This window comes from Scyliorhinus canicula, chromosome 8 (assembly GCF_902713615.1).
Source record: "Scyliorhinus canicula chromosome 8, sScyCan1.1, whole genome shotgun sequence".
Taxonomy (NCBI): Eukaryota; Metazoa; Chordata; class Chondrichthyes; order Carcharhiniformes; family Scyliorhinidae; genus Scyliorhinus; species Scyliorhinus canicula.
The window spans coordinates 130094250-130116090 of NC_052153.1; the positions used below are offsets into that span (position 1 = coordinate 130094250).

At 41.5% G+C, this 21841-nt stretch overlaps 1 protein-coding gene across 3 annotated transcripts in view; it reads left to right on the top strand.

Moving 5' to 3' along the window:
• Positions 1–21841, top strand: part of ttc37 (tetratricopeptide repeat domain 37) — a 130649-nt gene that overhangs the window by 45830 nt on the left and 62978 nt on the right. For all 3 annotated transcript variants that reach the window (XM_038805244.1, XM_038805245.1, XM_038805246.1), the window contains 7 exons: positions 2663–2771; positions 3850–3990; positions 7905–8006; positions 11514–11650; positions 13106–13189; positions 13503–13606; positions 19410–19536. In XM_038805244.1, the coding sequence (XP_038661172.1) occupies positions 2663–2771; positions 3850–3990; positions 7905–8006; positions 11514–11650; positions 13106–13189; positions 13503–13606; positions 19410–19536 (804 nt within the window). The remainder of the gene's footprint in view (positions 1–2662; positions 2772–3849; positions 3991–7904; positions 8007–11513; positions 11651–13105; positions 13190–13502; positions 13607–19409; positions 19537–21841) is intronic.

Genomic DNA, 21841 nt, shown 5'->3' on the forward strand with positions numbered 1-21841 from the left:
GCTGCTTGGTCCTTGATGCCGTTGAGCTTCTTAAATGTTACTGAATACCCAGTCTCTGACAGGTTGTTCTAACCAAAGTAGTCATGTGACTTATCTGGTTAAGGTTTTGGTAATTGGTGACCCCAGAATGATGTGGTTGAGGCATTAGATGATGGTAATTTTATTGAATGTCACATAGAGGTGATTAGATTTGCTGTTGTTAGAAGTGGATATTGCCTGGCTCTTGTGTGGTGTGAATATTACTTCTCACTTAACCCAAGGTTGGATGTTATGCCGGACTTGCTGCATGTTGAGCATGGACTGTTTCAGTTTTTGTGGAGCTATGAGTGGTACTGGATATGGTGTAATCATTGGTGAAAATCCTCACCTCACAGATTATGTTGGATAGAAAGTCATTGATCAAAATGGTTGAGCCTAGAAATTCCTGCAGCAATGTTCTGGGGTTGAGATAAGTACCCTTCAAAAACTACAATCATCTTTCTTTGGTAAGACGAGCCTGTTGGGAATTTTCCCCATTCCCATTTACTTCAATTTTTTTGAGTTATTGCTGCCACGCACTGTCAAGTGCTGCCTTGATGTCAAAGTCACCAGGTGGAACCCAAACTGAGTATCGGTGAGCAGGTTATTGCTGAGTAAATACTGCTTGATAGCACTGTTGTTGACCCATTCCATCTGTTTTCTTCGAATTGAGCGAAGGCCAACGAAGCAGCAATTGTGACTGGAACATATCTGTCCAGTGTTCTTCATTGGGAAGGTGCAAGCATTATGGCTCTACTGGGATAGTTTAACACTGAAAGAGGAAGCATGAATAGTAATTATGGTTTGTTTTGCACAAATATAATACTCATGAATATTCAAATTAGTGTGTGGAAATCTCAACAGGTCAACTTTGAGAGCAGTGTTTTAAGAATTCTGTATTGGCGTACTTGCATGTCATCTGTTTTTACCATATAATGCCAAATGTTTCCTGCAGTAGTTCTTTTCATTTGAAAGCTGACACTGTCCTTTAGAAATTAAGACTGAATGTCAGTACTTGCAGGTGGTTTTTGGAAATGCCTCAAGATTTTCAGTGATCACTTTGATCAAAAGTTGAAAACTGGCATATCAAGAGTTCTGTGGAATATTTGTAAAATGTCTTTTGTTATTTGTGCAAAAAATAATTTATTACCTTGGTGGTACAGAACTTGAGTATTGCTGTAAAAAGAGGCATGTTGTCGAAACTTTTCATCTTGCACTCATCAGGACAGATGCAAGCACACCAAATTTCAAAGGGAACAACAATTTATACTGCTTGAGCAAAGGGTGCTGATGGTTGGCAAGTCGGCTCTGAGATGTTGCCATAGTGTTGAGATGTTGCACTAGGGAGCTATTGCCCCCCCCCCCCTACTTTTGTTTATTCAATAAAAGGTGCAAGGCCTGGAAATATTCCTTCTGTCTGCAGAGAATAGGTCCCTGCATATGAATACATGTAGCTTCTGACAAGCATAAGAGTGCTATATTGTGAGCCCAATTGATGATCGTTAATTGGTTGTGAGTGTAAGTCACGGGATTGTTCTGGAAATGCTGCCCAATCGCAGAATTATAACCAACATAAGATATTATGATCTGAGTTTTGCAAGCACTGTTTGATTGAGCCTGGTCAGTCCTTGACCTATTGTGAACAGCTGAAGGGATGTGCTGTTTAAGTGTGCCTGTTGTGATGTACAGCCGATGCACCTAGCATTGCACCAACACTGAAATTCAAATATCACATTAATTATTTGTGTGGTAGGCAGAATTATCTTTTGGCTTGATGACAGCATCCTTTAGTGGAAAACACCACTGTTGCCACTGCATTGCAGCTGCTTGAAATAGCTAGCTTTACCTGTTACTCGAGATTGTGAGATACTTTACCCTCCTTGCACCCCCTTTTCTCATGTGATATAAGTTATTGCTCTTGAAGTTCGGCATCCTTGCACGTGTCCGGACGAGTACAAGATGAAAAGCTTTGACAATATGGGTGCGATTCTCCCAAAGACATTCTAAGTTCATTTGCGCCGTGTTTTTCAGGGAGTTGCCTGCATGCACTGCTGGTGAGTTCTCCACTGCTATTCAATGACACAGTCACTTTTGGAGATTCTCACCAGTTTAGCCCACACTTGGAATTTTTTTTAGCACTGGGGAGCTGAACTCCGTGATTGGGACGCCCTTTGGAAAGGATGCTCCGATCTCTAAGTGAACTTGTGGGTCCACCCCCACCCATAGGCAGTGTCACCCCTCCACACACATGGGCACTACCCCAAGTGAGCACAACCCACTATGGGGTGCCGGGGGACCCCCCTCTTCAGGCCCCCACAAGCTCTAAGACCCCCACCCATCACCCCTCCAACCTCCCAGAGGCTCCGACTTGCCTGCCCTGCACTCCCCATCTTTCAAACCCCAATTGCAGGCCAATCCTGGGATTCTCCGGCTGCGTTGCACCCTCCTTTGAGCGCAACGTGGCCGGAGAATTGCACTTTCTGTCTCTTTTCATCAGTGATAGTAATTCATTTTCAAATTTTTAAGCTGAAATGCCATCAGCTTCAACTGCTGTACAATATTTAGAAAATGCTTTATTTTACTTTTGCGGTTGCATAAAATCAAAACTTTAAAAAAAAGTTATTTAACTTTGTCTTTGTTTCAGCTATCACATGAAGAAGACAAGCTAAAACTAGCTTGTGAGGCTTTGCTATCCCAGTATCCAAATTCAACATCTACACTAGAAGTACTCAGCATGCATTTTATCCAGACAGGTAGTTATTTTTCTGGTTTCAAGATAATACAATTTTTGTATAGTTAACACCTCTGGTTGAGATCTTATCATCTCATAAAATTGCCCATTACTTCTTGCAAATTAAAATAAAAGCTCAATAGTGTGAGAAGTGAGGGAATTCATAATTGATACTTTAATAGAGAATATATAAAGGTTACTGAAATAAAACAGAGCGCCAGAGAGTCTCTGTGTGTGCCTGTCCCTTTGTGTATTAGTGACAGGAAAAGGGGAGGCACCTGGTGGCCTCCGATCCTCTGGGAAACCCCCATGAGCGCCGTTCCGTCTGGTCATTGTTTGTGGAGACCAACACTGAACGGTGCTCGCCCAAGGCAAAGGGGCTATATCCCAACACCTGGGGTAGACCACAGGAATGCATATTAGAGTAATACTGACTGTCTCACTCTAATATGCAGATTTGCAAAATATTGATCCTGCCCACAATGGGCAGGAGATCAGATTGCGACGTCTCGCAAGATTGCATTAGTCCTTGAGAGGCGTGGTAAACTCAGTAGATCCCCGAAGAGGGATCTCCCGGCATCTACTGGTTGCGCCGCTCTGGTAGATTGGGTCCAATATCTTCAATTTCCAAATGGTAAAATGCTTTGGAAAGAATATGAATGCAATTTACTGACAAAACTCTTTTTTTACAGGATTTGTTTTAAATGCAGGGTGTAAGCAGGTAACAGAAAGGTATTCCAGATTAGGTTGTCCTTTAAAACATCAGCAAGTTTCAACTGAATGACTTTAAACATTTAAAGTGTGATTATTGATGTCTGGTTGATCTTCTAGCAATCTGGCAAGGGTGCTTTTCTAAGTTATAATTTTTCAAAACATGCTAAATGCAAAAATATTTAGTCTTCAATCTTGATGACCTTCACACATTTTAGGAATTTGCCATTGATAGTATTGGTGGCAAGTTTCTACAGCATGATGAGGATACCTTTGTTTGAAGATTAAACATGGCACAACCAGGTAGCTAATCGTTTTATCCAGTTTGTAGTGATGTGTAATCTACACTACTGAAGGATTCTGTTGCATTGTTCCTTCATTTTTAACAGAGTGCTTTAGCGAAGAAGCTTTGCAGTGTTATTCAAGACTTAATAAAATGGAACCAACAAATGGGCTTGGTCTTATTGGAGTTGGGATCAAAGCTATGCAAGAAAAGAAATATGACGAAGCAACAAAGAACCTAACTGAAGGTATTTTTTTAGGGTCAATTTTAGGGGGAATTGAGCTTGTGTGGTAAGAAATATATCTGATAACTGTAATATACTATATATAATGTCTCCGGTTCAAGGATTTCTGAAAATGTATCTGTGCTCTTTATTTTTAAAATAAATGCCTAATCTAGCAAAAGTTAATATTTTAGTTTTGATTTTTGTGATTACAACGAGCCTGCGGATTACGTTGATTCTCGGCTGACTGGGCGGTACTGGCTGTTTATGCCAGTGGGAAATTCCGGTCCCACGCCAGCAAATGTATGAATCCTGGCGATGAGGGGTGCTGCCACCGGGAAATCCTGTTGACATCGGAGGGGTCAGTAGATCCCGCTGATGCGGCGGGGTGGTCAGTAAATCCCGCCCCACGTTTTGTCATTTTTGCTCGGGGTCCTAGGTTTACATCAGTTCACTGTCAGAATTGATGTGATCGACCAGCTGTAAGCATCATCCCTTAAATATGTTGGACCAGTTTCTAATGGTTACTAGCTCTGAGCACAAAACTGTCCTGACACGTTGCACGCACACGCCCTAAATTGAATCACAGAATTGTTATGGCACAGAAGAAAGCCATTTGGCCCAAATGAGCATTATGACTTGGGGCCCAGCCCCTGCCTTATAATAATAATAATCTTTTATTTTCACAAGTATGAAGTTTCTGTGAAAAGCCCCTAGTCTCCACATTCCGGCGCCTGTTCGGGTACACAGAGGGAGAATTCAGAATTCTCAGCTGGTACGGGAATTGAACCCGCGCTGTTGGCCTTGTTCTCCATTACAAACCAGCTGCCTAGCCCACTGAGCTAAACCAGCCCAAATTCATCATCTAATGCCTCCATTCAACCTGCTTCCAGGCAATGTATTCCAGACCCAAACCACTTGTGTAAAAAGCTTGGCCATTGAGTCTGCACCGACGCATGAAAAACACCTGACCTGCCTGTCTAATCCCATTTGCCAGCACTTGGCCCATAGCCTTGAATGTTATGACGCTCCAAGTGCTCATCCAGGTGTTTTTTAAAGGATATAAGGCAACCTGCCTCTACCATCCTCCCAGGCAGTGCCTTTCAGACCGTCCTCACCCCCCTAAACCACCTGCTCCTCACCTTGAACTTGTGTCCCCTCGTAACTTATCCTTCATAGAATCATAGAATTTACAATGTCGAAGGAGGCCATTTGACCCATTGAGTCTGCACCGGCTCTTGGAAAGATCACCTTATATAAGCCCACGCCTCCACCTTATCCCCTTCAACTGAGCGGAACAGCTGGTCCCTATCCACCCTGTCCATTCCTCTCATAATCTTGTGGCTAAATAGCAGGCTTTTAAAGCAGACCAAGGCAGACCAGCAGCGCGTGTTCAATTCCCATACCAGCCTCCCCGAACAGGTGCCGGAATGTGGCGACTCGGGGCTTTTTACAGTAACTTCATTTGAAGCCTAGCTGGCTTTTAAAGCAGACCAAGGCAGACCAGCAGCGGGGGTTCAATTCCCGTACTAGCCTCCCTGAACAGGCGCTGGAATGTGGCGACTAGGGGCTTTTCACAGTAACTTCATTTGAAGCCTACTTGCGACAATAAGCGATTTTCATTTCATACATCTCGATCAGGTACCCCTCAGTCCTCTATGCTCCAGCGTAAGCAACCCATGTCTGTCCAATCTCTCTTCATAAGTTAAATGTTCCATCCCAGGCAACATCCTGGTGAATCACCTGTGCACCCCATGCAATCTCAACCTTCTGGCGACCAGAATTGTGCACACTACTCCAGCTGTGGCCTCACCAAAGTTCTATTCAACTCCAACATGACGTCCCTGTTTTTGTAATCTATGCCTCAGTTGATAAAGGCAAGTGTCCCATATATCTTTCACCACCTTAATAACCTGCCTTTCTGCCTTCAGAGATCTATGGACAAACACGCCAAGGTCCCTTTGTTCCTTGGAAGCTCCCAGTGTCATGCCATTCATTGAATACTTCCTTATCACATTACTCCTGCCAAACACTTTTCTGGGTTATATTCCATCAGCCACTTTCTGCCCATTTGACCATCCCATCTCTATCCTTCTGTACTGTACTAATGCCTCTGTTGATTTGCTCCCCTTGTACTTGCGAAAAGTCTCTCTTTTCCTTCTCATTGTATCCTGAACGTCTCTGGCTATCCATGGTTCTCTGGGCTCATTACTCATTCCTATTACCCAAGAGGAAACATTTCCTTTTGCAAATTTTGAATATCGCTATCAAATCTCCTCTTGGCCTTCTTCTCTCCAAAGAGAGAATAGTCCTAACCATTCCAATCTGTCCTCATAACTGGTGTTATTTGGCAGCTTTATTTAGAAAGGATGATCCATGCGTGAAATGAAAATGAAAATTCTTGGGAGTTAAAAACAAGCTCTCTGAACAGAGTGCGGATAACTTCATGGCATTTGGCTATGTTGTGTGTAATCTGCTATTTGCTGATGTGGGTATCTGGGACTGGGTGGCTCAAGTTATGCTGTGAACAACTTACTTGGTTTATCTAAGGTGTTTCTGAATCACCTGTGACAACCATGTTACAAGCCTCCATCTGATAGCATGGTTCAATTGCCATCTGTAGTCGTGCAATCGGAAGATTTAGCTTGTAGCATCAATATTTGAGAACAGGCACTAGTGTCTGAGATCCTCCTGGATGGCTTGTGAAGTATATATGTGAAAATATATTTCATTATCCAGTATTGACTTAGTTCACTTCTAATTTACCCACAAGTTCACTTCAAATAAAATAGAATGTCATCAAATTTAGTTGTAACAAATTGAAATTCATTTTAGTTTCAGATGTACACTGTTTGGGATGTTGTGTGATCAGATGTTTTAATGATCATGAATACAAATGTCAATTTCAAAACGTATTGCAATTTTTATTCTCTTGTTTTACAAATTAGAATTGAATGGTAGTTCAAAAGGCAACATATCTTTCACCTCGTAAGAATCCTATAACTTAACAGGGGGATATCCTCCATTAGGCAGACAGCTCCAAAACCTTGCATTAACCATTCCTTTGTACCCACTCCAAAGTCGAGTGGCAAGTCAATTTCTGTGCTTGTTGATAATCGGTTTTATTTTCTCTTTGCATGCATCAGCTGAGTTATTAATGATTGTATCAGTTTGCATTCTCTAGTTGTACCTATTGGCAATTTGATTTCAAAAAAGGTGAGGCTGAATAACTGCACTTCAGTATTTTGTTACCTATGATTGCTCCTATGACTTTATTCTTGTACCTATATGTACTATCTACTTGACCGATAAACGTGATTGTTGAAACTCCCTTATTCAGGTCTTCATTGCTTCCAGACTTGATTATTCAAATGCACTCCTGACTGATCTCTCGCATTCTACCTTCTCTAAACTTGAGGTTATCTAAAACTCGGCTGCCCATGTCTTAACTTTGCAACAAGTCCTTTTCACCTAACACTCCCAGTGCTTGATAGCCTACATTAACTCCCAGTCAAGCAATGCCTTGAGTTTAAAATCCTCATCCTTGTTTTCAAATCCTCCATGGCCTTAACGCTTTCTATCTCCTCTAGCCTTCAACCCCTTGGAATTATCTGTACCTCTCTAATTCTGCCCTCTCAAACATCTCTGGTTTTAATTGCTCCACCTTTGGCAACCGCCAAAGGTATATCGGTTGCCTGGATACTAAGCTCTGGAAGCCCTCCTTAAACGTCTGCATGTTTCTACTTTGCTTTCCTGCTTTACAACACTCCTTAGAGCCTATCTCTTTGACCAAACTTCGTCATTTGACTCGATATCTCCTTATGTTCACTGATGTTGTTAATGGTATCTTGGGTGTTTTATTGCTAATGAAATATAAGTTGTTTTGCCTACTTGTTCTGCCTTTTAAGATATCTAGAGGAATGTTTCTTGCACTATAGGATTAAAGCAGGCACGCTCAGCAATTACAGCATGGTTTTATCTGGCAAAGATACAACTCCTGATGCACAAGTACGAAGAAACAATTAGCTCCTGCAGACAGGGTAGGAAATGGTTTTTTGTTTGCATTTTAAAAACTCATATACTAATCGATCTCTCATAACAATGTTCTTGGATAAAAAGAACCCTTTTCATTCCCTGTAATTGCCTATTTGTTTGCACTACTCATTTTCCTTTTCAGATGTTGTCTCATTGTCTGTACCTCTGTCTTTTTTTCTCTCCCTTTCTTCAAGAGGCTTTTTCTTCTCCTTTAAGAGGCACTTGTACCCTTGTAACTACTATAGATCGGGGCATATAAGGTGACCCCATTTATCCAGCCTCAAAAATCATGTTTTTGGCATGTAAGGCTCTACCTCCCACTCCTCCACAATTCTTTTGCCATGCCATACGGCCAGCCTCTCAATTTTTCATCTCACGAAAGCATACTTATACCTTAATAACTGAACACAAGGATCAGCAGGCAATATGGGCTGTGTTGCAAAAATGTGCTGGAGGTTAAGACGTGCCCATACAGAACAAATACATGACAAATGACAAAAATAAATGAGTCTTCCAACAAAACAAGAAACTGAAGCTGGTTTTAAGCTGAAAGTCATAACATTTGCTAACTCAATATATAACTGCTGCACAAGGGAATTCGGCATGAATGAAAAACTGGATGAGAACAGAAGAAGGCATCCACCCTGAAGTAGATGCCCAAGGTCAAATGCACAATAAGAACAGGGCCTCCGAATGGGCCCTCATTATCAGAATGGTTCCATCTTCATCAGAAATGCAATACTTATATTCGCAATTATGTGGGATCAATCAAACCTTCAGTCCAGCAAAGATGTTGCAGCAACAGCTACTTGGTGTTGTCATTTTTCTTTCCTTTTTAAAATTTAAAGTACCCAATTCTTTTTTTCCAATTAAGGGGCAATTTATTGTGGCCAGTCTGTGCGGAGTCTGCACGTCCTCCCCGTGTGTGCGTGGGTTTCCTCCGGGTGCTCCGGTTTCCTCCCACAGTCCAAAGATGTGCGGGTTAGGTGGATTGGCCATGCTAAATTGCCCGTAGTGTCCTAAAAAAGTAAGGTTAGTGGGGGGGCGGTTGTTGGGTTACGGGTATAGGGTGGATATGTGGGTTTGAGTAGGGTGATCATTGCTCGGCACAACATCGAGGGCTGTAGGGCCTGTTCTGTGCTGTACTGTTCTATGTTCTAATCCACCTACACTGCACATCTTTGGGTTGGGAGGGTGAGATCCATGCAGATATGGGGAGGATGTGCAGATTCCACAAGGACAGTGACCCAGATCTGGGATCGAACCCAGGTCCTCGGTGCCATGAGGCAGCCGTGCTCACCACTGCACCATCATGCCGTCCTGGTGTTGTCATTTTAAGGGTCAAAAATGTCTCCTGTTATCTGCAGAAGACCAAAATCACGCGAGTGACGACCAAAAGACCTCAACGGCATAATTACCAGCTCCAGTGATTCATCATCAGGTAGCAACTGAAATATGAGCATCCATTGGGTAGCAGGGTAGCACAACATTGAGGGCCGAAGGGCCTGTTCTGTGCTGTACTGTTCTATGTTCTATGTTCTATTATGCCACACCGGCAACATGAATGAACTGTCTACAGATTTCAATATGCACAGCAACCAAGCTATGGAATAGAAAGGCTCAAACAGCTCTAGTGAAAACCAAAAGACATGAGAAGACACAATTAACAATGATACTAGCCTGTATGGCCAATGGAATAAACTTTATTGTAATTTTCAAATGTAAAATAATGTTGAAATTCTACCCATGAAAGACAGTTGGATGGATAAGGATGGAGTGAAATTGTGAACTGATGATGAGTGGAATAGGCATCAGCTTATTAGTGTGGGATATGTTCAGATCTCAATTAACCAGAAATCCAAGCGACACTTGAAAAGAAATAACACCCAAATTGCAGTTGTATCAGGGATATGTACGTTTTTGTAGTTCAACCTTTTGGATGTGTGCCTCAACAAAGCCATTCAAGGATTATGTTTGCATTGACTAGGATAGAACATAGAACGATACAGCGCAGTACAGGCCCTTCGGCCCTCGATGTTGCACCGACATGGAAAAAAACTAAAGGCCATCTAACCTACACTATGCCCTTATCATCCATATGCTTATCCAATAAACTTTTAAATGCCCTCAATGTTGGCGAGTTCACTACTGTTGCAGGTAGGGCATTCCACGGCCTCACCACTCTTTGCGTAAAAAACCCACCTCTGACCTCTGTCCTATATCTATTACCCCTCAATTTAAGGCTATGTCCCCTCGTGCTAGCCACCTCCATCCGCGGGAGAAGGCTCTCGCTGTCCACCCTATCTAACCCTCTGATCATTTTGTATGCCTCTATTAAGTCACCTCTTAACCTTCTTCTCTCTAACGAAAACAACCTCAAGTCCATCAGCCTTTCCTCATAAGATTTTCCCTCCATACCAGGCAACATCCTGGTAAATCTCCTCTGCACCCGTTCCAAGGCTTCCACGTCCTTCCTATAATGAGGCGACCAGAACTGTACGCAATACTCCAAATGCGGCCGTACTAGAGTTTTGTATAACTGCAACATGACCTCATGGCTCCGGAACTCAATCCCTCTACCAATAAAGGCCAACACACCATAGGCCTTCTTCACAACCCTATCAACCTGGGTGGCAACTTTCAGGGATCTATGTACATGGACACCGAGATCCCTCTGCTCATCCACACTACCAAGAATTTTACCATTAGCCAAATATTCCGCATTCCTGTTATTCTTTCCAAAGTGAATCACCTCACACTTCTCCACATTAAACTCCATTTGCCACCTCTCAGCCCAGCTCTGCAGCTTATCTATGTCACTCTGTAACCTGCAACAGTTTGTGATTAATGCCATAGGTGGATGGGTGATGGTGAAAAAAACCTTTACTAAGAGTGCAAATAGGCACGCTGCCCCACTTGATGTGTTTTCATCATAGAATCCCTAAAGTGCAGAAGGAGGCCATTCGGCCCATCAGGTTTTCACCGACCCTCCGAAAGAGCATCCCACCTAGGACAATGCCCCTGCCTTATCCCCAAAACCCCACATAACATTTTGGACACTAAGGGGCAATTTAGCATGACCAATCCACCTAACCTTTACATCTTTGGACTGTGGGATGAAACCAGAGCACCAGTGGAAACCCATGCAGACACTGGAAGAACGTGCAAACTCCACACACAGTCACACAAGGTCGGAATAGAACTGGTGTTCTGGCGCTCTGAGGCAGCAGTGCTAACCACTGCCACCCTGTCATCAAATCGTGGGATGCTGTTGGTGCACAATGTGTCTTTAGATTGTTCGAAAGATGTGGAATATCCATCCAATTCCATGGATGGAGGGGAAGATGATTTGTAGTAGAGGGATAATTCTGAAACAAAAAGCTCTGTGTGTTGCATTTGACAATTGCTTCATTAAGTTCCAGCTGTAAATTTACAAATGTGTGTATTCAGTGAAGTCAAATTATAGGAGTTGAAGTTCCCTTGAATTTACAGTTTGTGATTAATGCCCATAGGTCTGGAGCTGTTGGAAAGCAGTGTCCGTGATGGTAACACTCAGCAAAAACACAAGTTGCTTCATTTACAAGCAGAAGCAATGGTCAGATCTGGTGACCCAAATAATGCACAGAAAGTCTTTGGGATTTTGGAACAGGTATGGCACTTGTCGAGGTAAAGACCTGCATTGTGTTTCTAATGTGAATCTCTGATGATTTTTCTATTAACTTTGCTATAAATTGCATCCAGAAGTTTGTAGACCATTTCTGGTATATGAGAGAAAATTATTTAACCACTAGTGGACCCCTTGCTGCAGAACTGGCACTATTGAAATTTCACACTTCTCAGAAACTTTGTCTTAACCTTTTGATAATATACTGTGGTAGAGATGGAAGTTGGAATAGCTTTTCCCCTTTCTCCTCGCTTACAGCAATAAGATGTATGTTTAGAGTGTTTTAAAACTATTTTAATGCTGTGACTTTTAATAATAGACACGGAATAGGTTTTTGGTTAGTTTAAATCCGAATAAAGATTAATGTTTATTGACGCAGCATCCGACAATGAAAGCATACGCTCACTTAAACACACAGACACAGAAAAAGATTAATGGCCTTAAGCTGTTAACCTAATAAAGTCACCATGGTCCCAGATGACCATAGGCTGTTTTCCCCTTTGCGTGGAAGAGCTGACTGGTGGTGATTGGTGATTTAACCTGAGGATCACCTCTCCTCAGGCGAGGGGCAGTGATGAGAAGACAGGCCTTCATGAATACCCTTAACCAGTACAGGAATTGAACTGCAGTGTTGTCCTTGCTCTTCATCACGAACCAGCTGCCAAGGCAACTTGAGCAAAGAAGCAAAATAATCACATGCTCAAATCAGTCCTTTTTAAGATGCAATGTTGCAGCTTGCTTGGCATATCTGCTGTGGTTATTTGGAGATAAATGCAAGTTAGACATATCTGGTTTTCAAAAGTTGTAGCCAGGTATCTATAGAGACAAATCCTTGCAGGTGAAGGCAAATTAGCCCCTGCTCACTGCTTGAGTTGACTGGTTGTTATGCAGGGTCTGTCTTATTGCTGGAGGAATGGTCTCTCTTGTGTCCTGTTGGTCTCCAGACGACTTGTCTGTGGCTAATTCTCATAATAAAAGACTTCTAATCTGATGATATGTGCACATTGATAGTGACGTTACAAATATGATACATCTTTATTGTGCATAACATAAGTGATCTTCTATAACTTTTGCTTAGCCATGCACACGTGGAAAGGTTTCCTGGCTGTGTCCGGTCACAATGCTGCTTCGCCTTGGCTATCAGCTTTCTAATTAAAATTAAACAACAGAATTTAATGTTGGAATAATGCTCCACCAATGATCTACAACTCATTAGTTTATATCTAATTTTTTTTACGGTTCACATAGTTTTGAGAGATCTTCTAATCACTTTAAGTAGATTCTGCTATTTTGTATAAATTCAGAGAGAACTTTGAATTCTGTTTCTACTAGCTGAGCATGATTTACCTTGCCCAGAGTAGGAATTGGTATGTTATGGGTAATTTAGAAAGCAATCAACTGATCTTTTGTGTAATATTGTAAATGTTGCTACTTTTTCAGCTTCCTGACTCCAATGAACCAACACTGCTTGCCATGAAAGGCCAAGCTTATTTGAGCAAAGGTCTGATGAAACCAGCATCTCAGGTTGATATGTGCTTTAAATTATTTAATTAATAATATACAAATGTACATGAAGTTCATGTTCCAATAGTTGTCAACATTATTTTCACTTTGAAAATGTAAATAACGTGTTGTTTTAAATACTTTAATAAAACAGGAAAAAATTAATTTTTGTACTGAAATCAAAATTTTAATATATTGACATGCAAAATGTTTAGATCTAAGTATTTTTGCTGATGTTTCTTCCCATCAGCAACAATCCACTTATTATGCAGATATTTATGGGAATTTTTAATCTTTACCTGAAGATAAAGTATTTTTTCCTACATTCTGATAGATTGCAACGGATCTTATGGCTTCTTATCCCGACCTGGCTGAGACTTGGAAACTCCAAGGCCTTATTAATTACACACAAAAAAATTATGTGCAGGCAGAACAATGGTAAGAGAGATCATTTAACCCTGAGTTCACCTTGTGCTCACAACAAATGCAAAGGCACTTTTTTCTTAATTGAATTTGATGTTCTAAGTTTGATTTAAAAAGAAAGTGAAGCTGTGGGCTGTGATTTATTGTATCAACTTGAGGATTGACTGGATCCACATTATGAAAAACCTACTGAGGTTTGCAAACCAGAAGAATTGAAGACACTAGATATTTCTGAAGTTTGTATTGCTAATGACATACTGAACTGTATTAACTGAAATTTTAAGGGATTCAATTACCCTCAAACAGGAAACATATACAGTACTCGTTGTCAAGGTGCAGTCTGGAGGTACCACCCATCTGTACCACCCATCGTAGTAAGGGGCTGGTTTAACACAATGGGCTAAATCGCTGGCTTGTAATGCAGAACATTGCGAGCAGCGCGGGTTCAATTCCTGTACCAGCATCCCCAAACAGGCACCGGAATGTGGCGACTAGGGGCTTTTCACAGTAACTTCATTGAAGCCTACTCGTCACAATAAGTGATCAGTGATTATTATTATTAACTAAATCATACAAAAATCTCTGGAGGGGATTCAATAGGTGCCTTTAATCAAAATGTTAAAACAACAGGAGTTGGGATGCCGAGTTTGCAAAAGAGCACCCGTATGGTTATGGGTTCTCAATTCTTACAATTGATGATGGGGGCAATGGAAAGTGGCTTGCATGGATGAGGGGGCAGATGCAAACAAGATCCTTCAGATGGGCAGAGATGCAGACCATGAGTAAACACGGAATCTATGGATGAACAGGTCGCTTCAAAGTAAAGGATAGCAGAGGCAGACTGGTAACAGAACCAAAGGAGATCAGCCGGGCATTTGAGACCTTCTACCGGAGACTGTACGTCTCCGAGCCCCCCCTTTTTTCCCCATTCTGTACGGAAAAGAAAAGAAAAGCGCAGCCGATGCCAGTGCGGGGGGGGGGGGGGGGGGGGGGGGGGGTGTGTGACAACGGCGAAGGGGAGGAGCCATAGATCGATGCAGAGGGCAACAAAATGCACATAGCGTCAATTAAACGAACAACAAACTAAACCTTTCTGTATAATAAAGGAAATTAGCGCGGACCAGAAAAATGTGATGTGTACATATACAATTGTTTATACATATGAGAAATACCAATAAAAAAAGATTTTTTTTTTAAAAAAGCAGTGCCAAGCACTGTGTATATAGAGAATGAAAGCCAATAACAGGCTCAAACTCGAATAAATATCAGATAAACTTTAGATGTCAAAGACCCTGTAATCACACTGCCATCTGCAGGTATGTTTAATATAAAAATGGCAACGATAATTGAGAAAGGAAGCTTTGATGGCTATTGATGTTATGACTGTGAGCCATTTTTCATACAGAGTAGTCATTTGCATACTCTTTCTAAAGACTATTGAAAATACTGTTATGAGTACCTAGTTTATGGTTCGTTGTAATATTATGGAAGTAATTATTAGTTCTGTGAAATTTAAAGTTAAGGATACTAATCAGATACTAGAAATGGTGGAGAATGAAAGGTTTAGTGAGAGGGAAGAACTGAGGGAGATCAATATTAGTAGAGAAAGAGTGCTGGGAAAATCGATGGGATTGAAGGCGAATAGATCCCCAGGGCCTGAAAATCAGCATCCCAGAATGCTTCAGGAGGTGGGTCTGAAAATAGTGGATGCATTGGTGGTCATCTTCTGGGATTCTATCGACTCTTGGAACAGTACCTGCAGATTGGAGAGTATCTAATGTCACCCCAATATTCAAAAAGGAAGGTGGAGAGAAAACAGGGAATTATAGACCAGTAAGCCTAACATTGGTAGTGGGGAAAAATCTTGAATCCATTATCAAGGGCTTTATAGCGGAACATTTAGAAAGCAGTGGCAGGATCAGTCAGTCAGCATGGATTTATGAATGGGAAATCATGCTTGGCAAAACTGTTGGAATTCTTTGAAGATGTAACCAGTATAGTTGACAAGGGGGAACCAGTCGATGTGGTATATTTGGACTTGCAGAAGGCGCTTGACAAAAGTAAAGTGCATGGGATTGGGCAAAATGTATTGAGGTGGATAGAAAACTGGTTGGCAGAGAGAAAACAAAGAGTAAGAATTAATGGGTCCTTTTCAAATTGGCAGGCTGTAACTAGTGGGATGCTGTAACTAGTGGGATGCCACAGGGATCGATGCTGAGACCCCAGCTATTCACAATATATATTTATGATTTGGATGAGGGAACAAAATGTAACATCTCAAAGTTTGCAGATGATACCACGTTGGGTGGGAGAATCGTCTGTGACGAGGATGCAGAGATCCTACAGCATGATCTGCACAGGTTGGGCGAGTGGGCAAATCAATAGCAGATGCAGTATAATTTGGGAGAAGTGTGAGGTTATTCACTTTGGAAGCAAAAACAGGAAGGCAGGTAACTACCTAAATGAGTGTAAATTGGGAGAGGCTTGGAGTGTGCAGCGGGCCCTAGATGTCCCGGTGCACCAGTCGCTGAAGGTAAGCATGCAGGTGCAGCAGAAGGTAAAGAAAGCTAATGATATGTTGGCCGTCATTGTGAGAGGTTTTGAGTACAGAAGCTTCTTTTAGGAGAAGCTTCTTTTAGAAGATTTCAGTTTAGACGGGCAGCATGGTGGGCGCAGACTTGGAGGGCCGAAGGGCCTGTTCCTGTGCTGTACTTTTCTTTGTTCTGTGTTAAGCAGGGATACATTGCTGTAATTATACAGGGCCTTGGTGAGATCACACCTAGAATATTGTATGCAGTTTTGGTCTCCTTTCCTGAGGAAGGATGTTCTTGCTCTCGAGGGAGTGCAGCAAAGGTTTACCAGACTGATTCCAGGGATGGTGGGATTGTCATATGAGGAGCGATTGACTAGGTTGTGATTGTTCTCACTAGAGTTCAGAAGAATGAGGGGGGATATCATAGACACTTAAAAAATTCTAACCGGACTAGACAGGGTTGATGCAGGGAAGTTGGTGGGTGTGTCCAGAACCAGGGGTGACAGTCTGAGGATTCAGGGTAAACAATTTCGGACAGAGATGAGGAGACATTTCTTCACCCAAAGAGTGGTGAGCCTGTGGAATTAATTACCACAGGAAGTAGGAATATTGCATATATTCAAGAAGCGGCTAGATATAGCACTTGGGGCAGATGGATCAAAGGCTATGGGGAGAAAGCAGGATTAGGCTATTCAGTTGGATGATCAGCTATGATCGTGATAAATGGAGAGCAGACTCAAAGGGCCAAAAGGCCTCCTTCTGCTCCTAATTTCTATGTAACTGTAGAAAATGGGATAAATACAAATAAAGCAGCTTTAAGACTAGTACACTGAAAAGATTGGGCCGAGTTGACTTAAGGGAGTTGACAGCTAGGAAGGTAAGATCATAAAGCAGCAGGTGGGCTAACTTAGCTGGAGAATTGACAATGAGGTATCTACACTGTTTGAAAATGAATGCAGCCCAGAGATTTGTTTTGTTTTTTGGTGGAAAAGCAAGAATTACTTGAAAAGCATTCAAAACACAGGCTATGTCGTCATGGAGATGGGGGGAATTAAAAAGGTTCTAGCGTTTCAATTTACCTATGTGTTTGCTGGGGGAGGTATGCAGCAGGGAAAAGGGTGCTGCTGTTGAACAATCTCAAGGCAGTGAAATATTGTTGTTAACTGGCTTTGTATGGTTGGGCTCAGGAGAAATCCCAGGAACCATTTGATATCTTCTGCAGATATGGCTCGGGAAATGTCCTGGGGAGTTGAGACGGTAGCAGAAGTTCACTGGCTCTGTGCTGGAAAGGGTTAGGGCTCAGAAGAAGTTCTTGGAACCATTTAAAGCTTTGTGTACCTGAGGAAATTGGAGCTTGGTGAAATATAGGGGCAGTGCCAGCCCAGTGAAGTTAGCCAGCTATTGAAAGAGCTAAATTGTGCAAGTAAATAGAGGCTGTATATCAGACTTGGAAATCCAGGGGAGCAAAGTCTTGGGCAACGTGAATGAACATAAGAAATAGGAGCAAAAGTAGGCCATTCTGCCCCATTCATCGCATCGAGCCTGTCCCATCGTTCAATGAGATTGTGGCTGATCATTGACCTAACTCCTTATACCTGCCTTTGGCCCATATCCCTTAATATCTTTGCTTAACAAAAATCTGTCTCCGATTTAAAATTAACAACTAAGCTAGTTTTAACTGTTTGTGGGAGACAGGTCCAAACCTGTACTACCCTTTGAGTGAAGAAGTTCTTCCTAACATCTCTCCTGAACGGTCTGGCCCTAATCTTTAGATAACGCCCCTTAGTTTTAGAATCTCTAACCAGTGGGAATAGTTTATCTTTATCCACCCTATCTTTTCCTTTAAATATCAAGCCTGCTCCACCATTCAATAAAATCATGACTGATCTGTTTGTGTTTTGAATATGATATTCCCATCTACCCATGATATCTTTGATTATGTTGCTGAACAATAATCTAACCAGTGGAAACAACCCAGTCTGCCTAAACTTCCCTCAAAAGACAACCCATTTATTCCAGTTTCAATCGAGTAAACAACCTCTGAACCGCTTCCAATGCATTACACCCTTCCTTAAGTAAGGAGACCAAAACTGCACACACCGTTCAAGATTGGTCTCACCAATGCCCTGTATAATGGAAGCATAACATCCTTGCTTTCATGTTTAGTTCCTCTCAGAATGATACCCTTGGAGGAGTGCAATCATTAAAGAATTCTGAGTTGGTTTTGAGGGAATTCAGAGCTCTTGATCTTCAAAAGTGAAAAGTTTTGAGTCCGTCATGAGGGTGACCGTTTCAATGAGATTGGTTGACTCAGTGTCTGGGTAGTTTGCTGATAAATCTGTGGGACCTTCCTTGGTTGCATTTGCTATTTATTGTGTGGTTCGGTGTTTGAACTAGTTGCCTTCTAATTGTGACTCGGTAGCACAGTAGTTAGCACTGTTGCTTCACAGCGCCAGGAACCTGGGTTCAATTCCCGACTTGGGTCACTGTCTGTGTGGAGTCTGCACGTTCTCCCCGTGTCTGTGTGGGTTTCTTCCAGGTGCTCCGGTTTCCTCCCACAGTCCAAAGGATGTAAAGGTTAGATGGATTGGCCATGCCAAATTGCCCTTAGTTCCAAAAAGGTTAGGTGGGGTTACATGGATAGGGTGGATGTGTGGGCTCAAGTTTGGTGCTCATTCCGTCGGTGCAGACTCGATGGGCCGAATGGCTTCCTGCACTGTAAATGCTATGAATTCGCACGTATTTTATATTAACCCTGAATGTTAAAGTATAAGATAGGTAATGTAAATTGTTTTATCTTTCTGACTTGATATAGTAAAGTTTATTTTTGTTTGTTCAAATGGAATCTTGAGACTTTATTCACTCAGTAGACATCTTGAATCTCAAACTTCATCCACTTTAAACAAAATGTTATTGATCCCTGACCAGATCTTACCAAAAGCTTTTGGGTGGGGTTGAGGATCATAACATTTATAAGAGATGAAAGTCCACCTTGAGTTTCAGATAATGAATATAAAATTTGTTCCTGTGCAGCAATTCTTTCATTATTTTGGCACAACATCGAGCTGAATCGCTGTCATGGTATCACCTCAAATTCTTTGTTTCATGTTGTCTTTTCTAGTGACTGAAAGATAATTGAAATCTGCTGCATGTCAAGATTAGCCAGAATTTTCAAATATTCTATGTTGGAAGTAACATTGAAGTCCTCACCTTTTTAAATGGATCTAATTACTTTCTCTTTGAGAAATATAAAGCCAAATAGCATTTTGACATATGTTCCTACAGTTTCCATAAAGCTGTGAAAATAAAAGCAGACTGTGGAGAATATTACTACTACCTTGGACTAACCTATTGGTTCATGGGGGAGGCGATGAGAAAAGACAAAACTAAAACTGCTACACATTTGTTAAAGGTTTGTGAAACTAATGATCTTTCTTATGTAGAAATTCTGCAAGTAAATATCAAACCATGCCACACTGAATGGTTAATGTAGAATGATAGTAAAATGATATATAAGGTAACCCACAATGAAATTTTCAAGCTACCTGATCTATTAAGAATGCACCTAATCATATTGAATGATCTTTCTCTGACTCCTAATGTCTAAATGGATATTGATCAGATTGATTAAGTGGAAGAAAAACAGAAAATTCTGGGAAAACTCAGCAGGTTGCGCAGCATCAGTGGGGAGAGAATCAAGAGGCCGCAATTTTCCAGGAAAGTTTGCTGTGGGTGCAAATTCTGTAATGGCTGCTAAATCTCGTGAGAGGCTAAAAATGGAATTTGTGCTAGCAAGAACTCTAAAGGCGATCTTCCTGTGCTCTCCCCACTGACATGAATGCATTTGAATGTAATTAGAAAGCCTAATGTCAGATGTTCCAGCCTCACTGAATCTTCCTGCCACCAGTGTGATGTCTTGCAGCCATGACTTACTACTTCTTTATAAAAATATGGATCAGGCACCATGGACTTGGGGAGGGAGTAAGGAGGTGACTGAAGATCACGATCAGGTTCGCGCTGACACTGTCATTTCTCTGGAAACTTGCGCCTAGAGTTGGTGTTTCTAGTCTGCCTGAACCAAGAAGATACTGTGGTCCCCCTCCACCCGTGTCATTTTCTTGCTCATTATGGCATTCCATGGTTTTAGTTCCACTCTATGCAGAAATCTATTCTATCTGTTGATCTTTTTTGTATTAAGAAGGTCTCTGTCTTGGGTTTCCATCCTAAATTTAATTTTTGATCGTTTGAACCTGTTCTTTACTTCCATTATTTTAATTTTATGCAATTCAGTATGTGACTTTTTCCTGAACAGCCTCAAAAGACAGGAACAAGACAGTATTCAGAGTATGATCTGGCCACTGTACAACTACTCTGACCTTTAGACCCTATAGTTCAGCATTCAGTTTTCTTGATTGCTGCTTAGCAATGGTGAATTGTATTTTGTTTGAGTCTATCAAATCTCCAATTCTCTTCCAATTTAATCTGTAGACAATTCAAAATCATTTAGGCATGTACTTATTACATGCACCTTTTTCTATCTTTCTGCAGTATTTTAAAACATAGCCATATTCTGATTCATCTGCCACTAATCTGTCCACTAACATTTTGTCAAGCTCATTTTTTAAATCTGAGAAGCATCCTTGGACAACTGCTATCCTTACTATTTTGTGTGAGCTTCTGAATCCAAATTTTTCATGTAAATTATACACAATTCGAATGCTAAGACTGATCACTTTAGCACCCCACTGTGCAGATGCTCCTAAACAAAATAACTCAACAAAACCCTGGGGCGGCACGGTGGCGCAGCGGTTAACACTGCTGCCTCACGGCGCTGAGGACTCTGGTTCGATCCCAACCTTGGTCACTCCATGTGCAGTTTGCACATTCTCCCCGTATCTGTGAGGGTCTCATCCCACACCCCAAAGATGTGCAGGTAGGTGGATTGGCCATACTAAATGGCCTCATAATTGAAAAAGAATTGGATACTCTAAATCTATTTTTTAAAATCTCAACAAAACCAATTATAATTCAATTTTATATAGTACCTTTAACTTAATAAAACATCTCAAGGTGTTGCGTAACAGTGTGATCAAAGAATATTTTACACCAGACCACAAAGAAATATTAGGACGGGTGAACAAAATTTTGGTCAAAGAGCTAGGCTTTAAGGAGTGACTTAAGGGAGTAGGGACAGGTAGAGAGATTTAAGGAGGAAATTCCAGAGTTTCAGGTGTATGCAGATGAAAACACAATCACCGGTGATGGAACTTTAGAAAATGGAGTTGTGCAAGAGACTAGATTTGGAATAGCACAGAAGTCTCAAAGGGCCGTGGGGCTGAAGGACGACATTTGAGAACACAATGAGAATTTTAAAATGGATGTTGCCCGTCTAGGAGACAATTAAGGTCAATGATAATGGGGTGATGGGTGACCATACTTGGTGTGAGTGTGGATATGGATTGCAGCGTTTTTGATGTACTCATGTTCTTGGAGGGTTGAAAATCCCCTCGAATCAGCAGAACACTGAAATAGTAGATTTTGGAGGTAACAAAGAGAGATAACTGTTTCAGTAGCAGATTAGTTGAGACAGGGTAGAGATGGATGATGCTACAGAATAGGAAATGGGTATCATAAGAAATGTCTCCAATTCCAAAATGAAGGTTGCGAGCCATTGTTGGTGAATTAAAATGATAAAAATATAGGAACACAACAGGAAG